We start from the raw sequence: 14,368 nt of genomic DNA, 5'->3' as shown, positions 1-14,368 counted from the left end.
ATTGTTCTGACCCGCAATTTATTTGAAGATCAAACACAAAAACTCAGTCACAGATATTTAATTTAAATAGAAACAGCACAGATAATATCAAACAAAGGGTCACAATTACAACATAGATATATACAATAAGGATCTGTATAATGGCAATTCCCCTCACACATATTCTTTTGACTTCATGTGTTCCTCCTCTTTAAACTCTGTAGTGCTTGTTTCTGTTGTAACATTAGACTAGGCTAGGTTCAGATTCATGCTCATCCTATAGCCAGTAATCACACCATTCCATTCTATGAGCCCAGGTTATGACATTGTAGATACAGTATAATGGATCAAATGCACTGACTAGTATTTCGTCCAACACTTTGAGGAGTTGCTGAGGCCATGTACCTGTAGACATTCATGTAGTCTCAGTCTGTCAGACCTTTACACATCTCATTGCTTCAAGAAGTGTACACCAAGTATACAAAACATTATGGACACCTTCCTAATATTGAGTTGCACCGCCCCCCCCCCCCCCCTTAAATATGCATGTATTTGAACCCAGGTCTGACACACTCACAGACACACACCAGGTGTTTCATCTTCTGTCCCACTTTACCCTCGGTCTCAGATTTACCAGAGGAAACACTGAAAATGAGAGAGAATGATAATATTGTATTTCTTACACATGATACGAGATATCACTATTGCAATCTGCAGGTGCTTGACTAATTCACAAAGGGCGCTAGTGCCACCATGATAAGTCTATAGAATACTAGTCTAAATTTGACATTCTCTTTACTTTGTGGTCCCCCAGCTGCTGTGTGTGTTGCTCACGTTCCATCTCACCTCTACACAGAGCTGTTGGAAGAGTCTAATAAGGCAGGGTTAGTATTCTCGATCAGGCCCCCTCTTCTGGTTGGTGGAGGAGCCCCTGCAACCAATCACATGTCAAGTGTGTCACTAACATTTATACATGGTGAATAAACCCATTATTTCTCTCAAAAATCATAAGAAAGTTATAATAGTATATTTTCTTACACTAGGTCAAATCAAATCAAATGTTATTCGTCAAACAACAGGTGTAGACTAACAGTCTACACTAACAGTCTACACTAACAGGTTACACTAACAGGTTACACTAACAGTATAGACTAACAGCCCTTCCCAACGACACAGATAGAAAGGAAAATAGAGAAATAATAGAATGAGTAAAGATAACTTGGCTTTATATAAGGGGAACCGAGTCGATGTGCAGGGGTACGAGGTAATTGAGGTAGATATGTACATATAACTATAAATAAAGTAGCAGCAGGTATAGAATGTTCTCTGTTTATTTGTGAATATGGTGGTGTAGCTCAGTATTTTGGCCTTTGGTCCAGGATAGACTTTAGGAACTGTCCTGTGTGGTTACCTGTGTGAGAGTAGATGCACCACAGCGCCCCCATCAGGCTGATGCCCATAAGGAAAGCAACAAACACAATCCCCAACACTGAGCCTGTGTCTACCCCAGAGCCTGGGTGACAAAAACATGGGAGGGAAAAGTAGTAGTTAAGCCAAATCCCAGTTACTATCACTGTTGTGAGAATACACACATGTAGGAACACCCGGGAGTTGATATTATGGTTAGGGTTGAACCGGGTGAGGACATGAAGCAAGGGTTAGGAATGAGGCTAGGGTTAGGGTTGAACTGCTAGGGTTAGGGTTGAACCGGGTGAGGACATGAAGCTAGGGTTAGGTTTGAGGCTAGGGTTAGGGTTGAACCACTAGGGTTAGGGGTTGAGGCAAGGGTTAGGGTTGAACCAGGGTGTGGACATGAAGCTAGGGTTAGGGTTGAACCAGGGTGTGGACATGAAGCTAGGGTTATGGTTGAACCAGGGTGTGGACATGAAGCTAGGGTTAAGGTTGAGGTTTAGGGTTGAACCAGGGTGTGCACATGAAGCTAGGGTTAGGGTTGAGGGTTAGGGTTGAACCAGGGTGTGGACATGAAGCTAGGGTTAGGGTTGAGGATTAGGGTTGAACCAGGGTGTGGACATGAAGCTAGGGTTAAGGTTGAGGGTTAGGGTTAAACCAGGGTGTGCACATGAAGCTAGGGTTAAGGTTGAGGGTTAGGGTTGAACCAGGGTGTCCACATGAAGCTAGGGTTAGGGTTGAGGCTAGGGTTAGGGTTGAACCGGGTGAGGACATGAAGCTAGGGTTAGGGTTGAGCCTAGGGTTAAAGTTACTTACTGCTGTGGGCTGGGATAGGCTTGGGCAGCTGAGACACACTGGGCATTTGACCTCTCTGACCTAGAGAGAGAAAGAGAGAGTTGGATAAGAAGAGAGAAACACCCTTTTACACAGAGTGAAAGTGAATTACTTCAGGCCCATGTAATGAGGTGGACCACACCACCAATGACCATCTACTACTCACCAGCAGGTGGCGCCAGCTGTCTGGCCACACCAACAGGCTGATAGACCAGCATGGGTCTGGAGAAGTTTCTGTACTCACACTGACAGAGAGAAGAGAGGAGGATAAGCAGTGGCAGATTTAGGTATAGGCAACATGGGCAGCCACCCAGGGCGGCATCTTGCCGTGAGCGGCACGGGGTGCCCGCACAAATTTTTGGGGAATGGTGACATTTGCACGATTGGTTTTCTATCGCTCATTTGCAAGTCACGTCAATAATATCATGTCATCGTGTGGGACTGTGGGTCAATTAACCTTGTCGGAGTGGGCGCCCTGATTCTAGTTTATGAGCTAGGCAGGCCTGGGAAGGCCCTCCCCACTCAGAAGTACGAGATGGGGAGGGGGACGGGGGTAGGTTGACCTCAGGTCTCCCCACTGGAAGCCCGAGGTAGGGGGAGCGGTGGAATCTATCAAATAGCGCACCTCTAACTTTGTACAGTACTAATGCAATTAGTAAAATCAGTCACACTACGAAATGCTACTAAATAAACCACAATTAATTCATAATACTGTGAATATATAGTTTCACAGACATATTGTTGCATTTTTTTCTGGTTTGTGTGAAATCGTTAAGAATAATATAAAACCAGTCTGCACACCACCAAGGTGAATTGGTTTAGTCTTGACTCTTGGTTGACAGTGTTGGGGGATGGGTAATGTAGTCTTGACTCTTGGTTGACAGTATTGGGGGATGGGTAATGTAGTCTTGACTCTTGGTTGACAGTGTTGGGGGATGGGTAATGTATTGACGCTCGTGTGCCAAATCAACACAAATTTGTTTCTATTTGTCTTTGTTACTTCTTTTTGATATTTCTCAGTCTTATTTTTGTGTATATTTTTATATTTACATAGTTTTAAATGTTATGATTATTTATTTGTGTTATTCCAAATGTCTGAATAAAAATGACAGTTAGTGCAGAATGGTGCTTTTTTGTTGCAGGGGGTGGGTGTGGGGGGGTAAGTCAATACTTTTAGTCATTAATACTACTAGTCATTATGAATATAGAACATGTACTGTACCTGTTGGCTGGATAGTCTAGATACGAGGGCAGGGATACGGAGGCCCCAGGGATTTGGACAGCCACTCTGTATTATGGCCGTTGGAGGCCCCTGGGTCACTGACTCAGGGCCACACAGACGGATGCGACAGTGCAGGAACTGGACAGAGTTGTTGTAGATGGGCCGAAGGACAAAACTGAACCTCAGTCTGTGTATCTGGTCCTCCTCTCCTCCATCGCTCTCCTTCCTTTTGGCTCGTCCTCCTCGTCCCCTCTTCCCACCGTGTTCTCTTTTTCTCAATCCTACTTTGTTCCTCCAAGCCCTTCCTGGATGCCTGAACGACAGGCCACTAGGTACCTCCTCTTCCTCTTCATAATATTCCTCATCATCCTCCTCTTCCTTCTCATCCTCTTGGCCATGTGTCATGTTGCTGAGTGTCAGTGAGGAGTCAGCGGAGCAGCCGTCTCTAATGACTGACCAGCCAGGGGACAGACGGGGGTCTGATAGGGGAGACACCATGCAGGACCGCACCTCCACACCCCCACCGAGGGCCCCCTTGGCGGAAAGCTTGGCAAAAACAGTCAGAGAAAATATGGGTAATACATTACTTTACCATGGTCTTATTACTGAGTTGATATTTTGTAAGTAGAGTGTAATAAGTATTGTAATTACACTAGTACTGTAATTTGTAGTACTCTGTTACAACCTGCTGTGCTCTAGTGCTGTAATAGCAGGGCTACAGAGTTCTTATAGAAAGGACTTATTGTGACATATCTAGATGTGATTATAATAGCCTTCTGGAGGAAGTCTGCTCTGGGCTTGAGGCAGCTGATACTGTAGAAGACTAGCAGAGGGAGAAACACAAGTAGTACTTGCAGCAGGAGCTACATCAGCAGATAGACAGACAGGCAGACAGGCAGGCAGACACACAATTAAACACACACACGTAGCTAGGAAAACTCACCTCCACATAGACACGGTTGTCAGCAGTGATGGCACAAGGACCGGTCTGCCTCTGCTCATAGCCCTCTGTAACAAACAGCTGCAGTGAGACCAGTGGGCCGGTCCTGGCCCTTGGGAGAGGCCCCGGCCCCTGCAGAGTGGGCTGCTCCACAGGAAGGCTTGGGACACTGGGGACTGCAGCAAAACAGCTGAACTAAGAGGACAATGGAAAAGAGGGAGATGTATGGAATGATAAGGACAAGCATAGATATACACGTCTCTCTCGCACACACAACAAACACACACTAATATGAAGTGAAATTGAACCACACACACACACAACCTGTATCATCTCACATGTATGACCAGTGGAGTCCACTCTGTGGGCTCCTTGTCTGTCTCATTGCCCACGGCAACCAGAGGCTTGTTTCTCCATAGCAACACCTGAGAGGATGGATAGACACAAAACATGGCAAGTAATGTACTGTAAGAGTTGAAACACTAGAGCAGATAGGTTAGTGAGAAGTCAGTAGATATATTAGTAGATCGTAGTTCATACACAAACGCATGGGCCTGAAGTAACCTCGCTACATGTGTCTCACTGCCTCCCTCCCTCCTCTCCTGCTCCCTTTCCTCCCAGACCTCCACCACTCCCACTACCCAGCACCCTGCTCCCACACTCCCGTCCCCAGGCCTAGCTACACTCAGGCTGATCAGCAGTGTTCCGGACACTCTGACCTAGGTCACCCATGTGGCGCCTGGGGGAGATAAGACAGACTACTTACACAACCTCAGGGGCCCTTCAGATCACACTAACCAACAACAACACAATTACAGCACTGCTCTTCTACTCTCTTCTCTCGTCCTCTGCCTTTCTACTGTGTATCTCTCGCCATCTATCTCAATCTCACACACAGATACAGACACAGATACACAGAGACACACACACACAGTGAGGGGCTCCATAGTGACCTCCATGTCCCTCTCCCCCTCCCCACCTAGGGGAAGCCCATCCCTGCTCTATCTCCCCATCAGATCTGCCTCTCTGATTAGGCTGCCGGACGTCCCAATTACACAGCTCTTTCTCTTTCTGCTGACTGTGTTTAGCACAGAATCACTTGTAAACGGCTACACCCAGACGCATGGTTCCATTACCATTTTGGACTCCATTTTAGTGAGACAAAAACATTGCAAAACATGTGGAGACACAAACGTTGCAGAAGCATTTCACAAAACATGTTAAAATGTTCTCTGCACATATTTTACCCCTTAAAACCACCTCTCTGTCTTTTTTTTTAAATTAATTTTTAAAAATGTTATCCCATTTTCTCCCCAATTTTCGTGGTATCCAATCGCTAGTAATTACTATCTTGTCTCATCGCTACAACTCCCGTACGGGCTCGGGAGAGACGAAGGTCGAAAGCCATGCGTCCTCCGAAGCACAACCCAACCAAGCCGCACTGCTTCTTAACACAGCGTGCCTCCAACCCGGAAGCCAGCCGCATCAATGTGTCGGAGGAAACACCGTGTACCTGGCCCCCTTGGTTAGCGCGCACTGTGCCCGGCCCGCCACAGGAGTCGCTGGAGCGCAATGAGACAAGAATATCCCTACCGGCCAAACCCTCCCTAACCCGGACGACGCTATGCCAATTGTGCGTCGCCCCACGGACCTCCCGGTCGCGGCCGGCTGCGACAGAGCCTGGGCGCGAACCCAGAGACTCTGGTGGCGCAGCTAGCACTGCGATGCAGTGCCACCTCTGTCTTACCGCGTTGTTGTACTGCACCCCTCTGGGCTCTCCCTGCAACAGCCCTTCAGTCCCACAGGAAATGACCGGGAATGCCAACAAGAAATGGCTGCTGTTATACTGGGCCAGGCACTGAGGATCCCGCAGTGTCACCTCCGACACCGGGAGAGACAGGGTCTGTGTGAAAGAGAGCATCACAAAAGCGACACTAAGTACCATCATAAGAACCTACAATACACTGTAGGTCTACTTGCAGTATATTGGTATTTGTATGCCATAACCTCACTAACACGCTAAACTACCAGTACAACCATAACCTCGCTAACACGCTAAACTACCAGTACAACCATAACCTCGCTAACACGCTAAACTACCAGTACAACCATAACCTCGCTAACACGCTAAACTACCAGTACAACCATAACCTCGCTAACACGCTAAACTACCAGTACAACCATAACCTCGCTAACACGCTAAACTACCAGTACAACCACATAGTGAAAGTGACCTGCAGAATGTGTCTGTCCACGGCCACGTTGAGTCGTCCGTCCTGACACTGCACACTGACGGCCTCCCAGCCCCCACTGGTCCTTCCACCTCCCTCACTCAGCCACTGTCTCAGCCTGCGCTCCTGGACCCAAGGGGGCCTGCCATCCAGCATACGCACAGGGGGGCCACCTTCTGTGGGGAGGGAGAGAAAGAGAGAGAGGTGAGCTAACACACAGAACAGCACCTTTTTAGGGATAACATGACCTTCAATATAGGGAGACAACATAATTAATCAGGAGAAACACCAACACAAACACACTGTTAGGAAACACAAAATAAACCATCCAGTTCACTCACACAATGAGGGACACAAGAGACACACACAGGTCCTGACCTGTCCCTCCCCCAGCCAGTCTGATCACAAAGTGATTGGCCAGGTCAGCCTCAGTGTATGAGGCCACTTTGGGAAAACCACTCTGATTGGCCCAGCTCAAAAGGTCATGGGTGGTAGAGAGGTCAGAGGTGAGCAAGCTAGTCAGTGTCAGGTCAGGCTCTGGAGGGTAGAGTGGGGACACGCTGTTGGAGGACTGAGAGGAAAGAACAAGGGAGATAGAGAAATGGTTTTAAAAAATGCATAAATGGGATGTTTATGTTAGAAGATAACCTGGCAAGCCCTGTCAAAGCCAAGTTGAATGTGTTTATTTAACAAGATAACCTGAGAGATATGTCCATTGATATTCTGAACTCACGTTGAGGTTTTGAAATCATGTTTAGCTTGGCCTTCACTCAATGATTGTATTGCTCCTTTCATTTCTTTAGCTATTTTGTCCATTTCATCATAATTCTTTACTTATAACCCTTTTATGACTTTTATACCAAACTCTAGAACAGGTGAAGGACCCATTCTAGCCCACATGATAGGAGAAATACCATAATGTGTCAAGTTTTACTGGATAGGATCCTCACATAGACAGAGATGTGTCCCCGGAGCCCTGGGACTGTGAGAGCCCAGTTGACTGGAACGGCACTACTGAGGATCAGCACCAACTTGTGCCACCCAGCATTGGCCACTGGGGGCACCAGAGAAATAGTCACCTCCACCTGCAGAGAGCTGGGATAGAGGAAGAGACCGGTCACTGAAAGGCATAGAGAGGGAGAAAATGCATATAAAATGATTAAGGGATAACTCAATAGCTCAACAATGTATTACTTGAACAGCTTCAGAGATTGATATTCTCCACATGATTTTCTTCACATGCTGGAGACGTCCTAAACTTACCCACAAAGCCCTGACCCTGCTGAACGGAGCTTGATGACATGCACTTCTGGGTCGCCTCCGCCAACTGGAGAACAGCCCTGTACTTCCTGTGGCTGCAGGTCAGAGGTCACGTAGTTGTGTGACAGGAACAGAGACTGCAGCTGGCACACGCTGGGCATGGTGGTATCTGGAGGGCAGAGGGGAGACTTGGTTGGAGAGGAAGAGAGAAGGTCAGAAAGACCAGGGTTGTGTATTAGTTGTATGTTTGTGGGGCTAGCTTACCCTCGCCCACACGGACGTAGACGCGGTTGGCACTGGCTGTGTGTGTGAGGGAGGACAAGGAGCCATGGCGATGTATTGCCCAGCGCAGCAAAGCCCGCGGACGGAAAGGCAGAGAGGGCACAGGCTGCACCTGCACTGCCAGACTGTAGGGCTGCACTGTAGAGTTAGGAGAGACCTGGGGCAAAGGGGGGACACTGTGGTTACAGAGAGAAACATGATAACACATAGTAATAGAATAATTCATTTGTGGAAGCCTATGTTTCTAAAACAACACACTTGCACAGACATACAAACACACTGGAGGGGTCAGTACTTTTATCAATTCCTTACGGGAGGAAGCAAATACTCTCATCAAAACTGTGTTTTTTTGGGGTGAATGACAGATGAATGGTACACACACACACCACACGAGCACGCACGCACGCACGCACAGACTGACCTGCACCAGCACAGGCAGATCCGGGGGTAGCCTCTCAGCCTCCAGCCACCAGCGCACTGGTTGCTTGGAGCTCAGTACCAGGATGAGGGTTTGACGGGGAGGATGAGACAGAGACAGGGGTCTCAGGAGCACAGTCACCTAGAAGGGAAGAGAGGGGGTCAGGGCAGGGAGGCACAACGTATTGGGAGTGATTGTGGGTATGGGTGTGTCCTACTGTGAGAAACAGAGAGGGAGCACCTGTTTGTCAGGGCTGCGTGTCCCTCTCCCCACAGCGATCACATGGGTCTCTTTCTCCCCACTCTCTCTGGCTGCACAGCCCGGGCCGGCCTCAAAGCGCTCCAACAGCCCCTGCACGGGGTGAAGCTCCCCCGCTGGAGACAGAGAGCACTGCAGTTCCCCACAGTCAACTGCACAGTTGCAAAGACAACCAGATGTCACTCAATATGGAGCTATGGCTGTATACTCTTTTTACAGGGAACATTGAGGACAAACTAATAAAGATTGGGTTTCTGTTGGGAGAGATAAATGAAAAAGAAAACACTTGATGTCCCTGAAAAAGACATCATAGAGAGACCATCTGAACTTGGTATGAGGTTTGGTAATAGGCAGGATGGACATGGCCAGCAGCAGACTCTCTGCTCTCACTGACAAACAGGAGAAACAAGTCTCTGTCAATCCGCCACATAAACACACTAGTGCTCCACTCGACTGCTCTGGTCTCAGACGAGCCCTCTCACTCAGCCTCTCTGTCTACGTCTCAGTCTGTCTCTGGTTCTTGCTCTCTTCTTCCAGTCAGTGTCTGTTGGCCCACTATTACTAAAAGACAGCTTGTTGTTCTCGGACTGAACAGAGCTAACTGGGGAGTGCCCCCTGACTGAACTTTCAGAGTTTTTTTTCTTCCCGTCTCTGAATATTTCACTTTCACTTTGCTAAACCAAAATCTGACCTTTGACACATAGCTCTTTAAAAGCAGAGTCACTCTGGGAGGTGCTTTTGAGAGAAAGTAATAAAAAGGTACTATTCAGTATGGAAACATCCTGTAGAATTAACAGTACCTCTATAACTGTCTCCTACCTCTTCAAAGAATATCTTAAAGAATCCCACAGCACCCCCCCATTTTTAAAAATTATAAATAAAAATGTCCTTTCATGAACTCGCACTTGACCCCCCCCCACTAGCACTGACTTTGCTGGCAGCTACTTTATTGAGGAAAATGTACTTAATATGACTGCGATATGTGGTTGTCCGACAAAGCTATCTTAAGATGAATGTACTAATTGTAAGTCAATCTGATTAAGAGCGTCTGCTAAATGACTAAAATGTCTTGTTTCCCTTACGTCCTGTTCTCTCCCCCAGTAGAAAGAGGCAGAAGAGAATCCACCCGGTCCCTGACACCATCATGACTATTCTCCAGGAGTGAATTCAATGAGATAGTCCCTCTTGCAACATCTTGAGGGGGAAAGAGAGTGATTAATACAGTGGTCTAGACGGAGTCTTTAACAATAGACCAAGTTCTCCGTGTGCATAATGTTATATTGGACAGGCTGAGAGAACGGATGATAATATGTATCCAAATAGAGGAGGAACAAACACTAGAGCAAGGACAGAGTTTACCCAGGGAACAAACAACATCAAAGTCATCTCTCCCACTGGATTCTCATTATCACTGCATTATCAGAACTTCCTCATTCTTCTCCCATTCTGGACAGTATCAGAGTCTTGGTGAAATGTTTCTTCTCTGTGTTCTGCAAATTGCAACTCTCAAACATTTGTCAATAATATGCTTTAAAGGCTAAATCTGTGATTTCAAAATGCCTGACTGATAAGATGGGGGCTGCGGAAAAGTAAGCACTCTCAAATTGATAGAAGCTTTGGATACCATGCAATCAGGTCTGACATTCAGTGAGATTGACATGATAGTATTAAACATATTTTGACTCCATTGTTTGTTTATATAGAATACAAATAGGTCTGTACATCTTTCCTTAGCCTTGTTGAGTACACAATGCAATATGATCAAAGGTCATATACCCACTTATCTCATAATTGTCATGTGCATATCTTTATTCTGTGTCTGATAGTGACACACGTCATATAATGCTGTGAGACACAATTGGAGGTCGTTGTTCTGCACCGGTTGACCAGTTTATTGTCCTTGGGTGGGCTCCCGAGTGGCGCAGGGGTCTAAGGCACTTCATCTCAGTGCTAGAGGCATCACTACAGACCCTGGTTCGATTCCAGGCTGTATCACAACCGGCTGTGATTGGGAGTCCCATAGGGCGGGGCACAATTGGCCCATCGTCGTTAGGGTTTGGCCAGGGTAGGCCTTCATTGTAAATAATAATTTGTTCTCAACTGACTTGCCGAGTTAAATAAATACAAAAAGAATCCGAGGACGTCCAGACAACACACACCGACTCATTGAAATAATGACAAGACATTAACTGGCGCGCAAAACGCAAATCTCTTCTATTCAAACTTGCCCAGAAAGAACTTACCACGAACTGCAAAATAACGGCTAATGGGACCGGAAACAAAAATTTAACAATTGATTGGCCTTGATGGGTACTATGAGGATGCAGAGGAATAAACTATTCTTCTCTAACAGTGTCATTCAAAACAGTTTTTATATTATTTGTCTTATGTTGCTGAATCCCTTGGCTAATTCATGACAAATATTTAGAACTTCACTCGAAGAAAAAATGCATTAACCCAGTCAGAATTCACTAGAAATAATACAAAAATAAATAGTCAATAAACCTACAATGATTCAATTTAAACGGACCACAACTCACAGCACTTCGAAGATCTACATTCTAGAAGATCTACAGCACTTCGAAGATCTCTCCTGACTATAATAAAAATCGTAACTCACCTGTGACAGTTCCCTGTGGAGCTAGACGTTGAAAGCAGACTGTAGATCAACTATTGATTCTCAGGTTAAGACCATTCAATAATTAGTTAAGACCAGTGACCGCAGGACTGTATTGGCGTATATCACAGCGGGCTACACACCCTCCGTCCCCTCTTTCAATACTAGAGAAAATAACAGAAAATTGCCTTTACCAAATCTATGTGCTGCTTCAGGCGTCCAGAGACGCACTGGATGGCATTTCAGATGGGGTATTGCCTTGATATCATCATTTCCGATAAACCAAAGAAATCAAAAGTTAAGACAGCTTATTTTTCTTTAGAGGTGGTATACGGAATTTAAAGTGATTCCCGCGAAATAGTATAAAAGCCAGGGGAGGGGCAAGGAATGGGGCGATAGACGGGAGAGAGAAAATAGAATAGGTTGTAAAAACGCACAGAAACGTAGAAGGCAACAGGAAGAAGAGAGTGAGAGAGGACGAAGCGTAAAGGGGAAGAGGAGGGATGGTGGGAGGGTAAATAAATAGGAACGGAAGGCTGGACTTGAGAAGTTGGAGAGGCAGGGGTAAAGTGAGATGAATGCAGAGGGAGGAGGGAAAGGAAAGAGAGATTAATGAGAGATGGAGAAAAATAATTAGACCATAAAGTACACTGTAATTATTTTTATTCAATGTACTATTGTAAGGCTTCCAGCTGCAACAGGATTGTGAGTTTGCTCAACAAAATAGCATTCCAGTTGATTCAACATAGAATTGTTTGCATATTTCCCAGTGTAAAATGAAACTCTTTATGACAATAGATGACATACATCATAAGGCTTTTCTTTGAGGGCCTAGTTACACCCTAACACAGTGACCTGAAACTCCTGGTTTATATGCTGTATTAAGCCTGCAAGTCACATTCTGGCTTGCAAAGTTTTGCTTAATCCATTTTAGAATCCAGCCAGAGTGAGGATATCCAACAATTGGAACATTTATTCACCCGCAAACTGCATTGAGAATGATGGCCAGGGTAGGCGTATGGAAGATTAATTATTGAGACTACTAACAGCTTGGATTAGTTTAGAAAAATGTATGTTATTTATGTTTGTGTAGCAAAAGATTATAAGATTAATAAACCAATCAATGCAAAAACACAGGTATTGAAACAACACTTCTGAAAATCAACCTGCGATAGAGCATGCTGGGAAATGGTTTTGAGTAGTTTTGAGCAAACATACATTTGTAATTTTACTCAACAAGCTTGTTCAAATTCAGCTCACTTTGAGCAGAGTTTGTTGATTCACCATACAACTGTAAGGCTGAAATAGGATTGTGTGTTTGCTCAACATTTGGGCATATAGCTGAACCAATATACAGTGTTGCCTTTCAAAGGCACACATTAATTAGTAATTCGACTCAACAAGTTATGATACATTCATATCACTGTGAGCAAAGATTGTTGAGTGAACCAATATTCACACATTAGCTACATTTCTTGTCCTTCTGGCTTTTTTTTTTTTTTTTACTGTGTAGGCTAACATATATTTTCTCTGAAGTGTGGGAGAAATTACACAGATTTCTATCCAAATTGAGAAAGTTCAGAAAGAATTCAGAAAGTACTCAAGATGCATAATGTAATGATTGTGTTTAATACGTATTTTTAGGTCCTCTTTGCTCAATTCTGTTTCGAAGGGAAAATTAAAATTTCATGCCATGAAATTGTTGTTGGATATGTTATTACTGATATGTTTTCTGGTTGATTGATGTCCCAGATACAAATGTTTTATCTGAAATAAATAACAATGTTTCCAGGCTGTCCAGTACAGTATTTCATATTCAATCTAAATTTAAATGTATCATGGGGAAATTACTATGTTTGTTCTGTGGACAACAATTTCTAATGTTCTTTTTCTTTGGTCAAGTTCCACTCTACTCTCTCCAGACCGTTCTGAGAATAGATCAGCCTTTTAACTCTTAAGCTACCAACTGGGGCCATTTTGACCCCAGGGGCATATTTTTGTCATTACAGCCCAAAGTTTGTTTATTAAATTCTTCAAATGTTTTATGACTTTGTCAATCAACTTGTTCTTAACAAATCTAAATAATTGTTTAGTGTTTCTGTATCAATATGGACTATTTAAAAATGTAAGTAATTTGGGATAATTTTTACCTCAGCCAAAAACATATACTTCTGCCTATAGTAATTGGATAAATAGGACCTTTATTTGAATCTAGGTTTCTCTGGAGACATAATAACAAGTTAACCATACCACCAGAGAGTGGAGGGGGACCTGTTAACCATACCACCAGAGAGTGGAGGGGGACCTGTTAACCATACCACCAGAGAGTGGAGGGGGACCTGTTAACCATACCACCAGAGAGTGGAGAGGGACCTGTTAACCACACCACCAGAGGGTGGAGGGGGACCTGTTAACCATACCACCAGAGAGTGGAGAGGGACCTGTTAACCATACCACCAGAGAGTGGAGAGGGACCTGTTAACCACACCACCAGAGGGTGGAGGGGGACCTGTTAACCATACCACCAGAGAGTGGAGAGGGACCTGTTAACCATACCACCAGAGAGTGGAGAGGGACCTGTTAACCATACCACCAGAGAGTGGAGGGGGACCTGTTAACCATACCACCAGAGAGTGGAGAGGGACCTGTTAACCATACCACCAGAGGGTGGAGGGGGACCTGTTAACCATACCACCAGAGGGTGGAGGGGGACCTGTTAACCATACCACCAGAGGGCGGAGGGGGACCTGTTAACCATACCACCAGAGAGTGGAGAGGGACCTGTTAACCATACCACCAGAGAGTGGAGGGGGACCTGTTAACCATACCACCAGAGGGTGGAGGGGGACCTGTTAACCATACCACCAGAGAGTGGAGAGGGACCTGTTAACCATACCACCAGAGGGTGGAGGGGGAC

General features: G+C 45.4%; 1 protein-coding gene across 3 annotated transcripts; it reads right to left on the bottom strand.

Moving 5' to 3' along the window:
* Positions 1–42: 42 nt before the first annotated feature.
* On the bottom strand, positions 43–11,946 carry engl (endoglin, like). 3 transcript variants are annotated; one of them, XM_071384880.1, is made up of 18 exons: positions 11,455–11,946; positions 9,917–10,028; positions 8,817–8,986; positions 8,580–8,717; positions 8,141–8,315; positions 7,880–8,045; positions 7,567–7,711; positions 6,995–7,187; positions 6,620–6,792; positions 6,133–6,288; positions 4,724–4,810; positions 4,389–4,580; positions 3,446–3,991; positions 2,390–2,468; positions 2,206–2,265; positions 1,391–1,492; positions 826–910; positions 43–624 (listed from the first exon to the last, which is right to left on the bottom strand). In XM_071384880.1, the coding sequence occupies exons 2-17, from the start codon at positions 9,978–9,980 to the stop codon at positions 828–830; spliced, it is 2,529 nt and encodes an 842-aa protein (XP_071240981.1). In that variant the 5' UTR covers positions 9,981–10,028; positions 11,455–11,946; the 3' UTR covers positions 43–624; positions 826–827. The 3 variants fall into 3 exon arrangements, with proteins under 3 accessions (XP_071240981.1, XP_071240983.1, XP_071240980.1); XM_071384882.1 differs by having other exon boundaries at positions 779–910; positions 11,646–11,946; XM_071384879.1 differs by having other exon boundaries at positions 11,646–11,946.
* Positions 11,947–14,368: the final 2,422 nt, after the last annotated feature.

Source organism: Salvelinus alpinus, chromosome 36, assembly GCF_045679555.1.
Source record: "Salvelinus alpinus chromosome 36, SLU_Salpinus.1, whole genome shotgun sequence".
In the NCBI taxonomy this organism is placed as follows: Eukaryota; Metazoa; Chordata; class Actinopteri; order Salmoniformes; family Salmonidae; genus Salvelinus; species Salvelinus alpinus.
The sequence above is the reverse complement of the archived record's forward strand: the minus strand, read 5'-3'. Positions and strand labels throughout refer to the sequence as shown.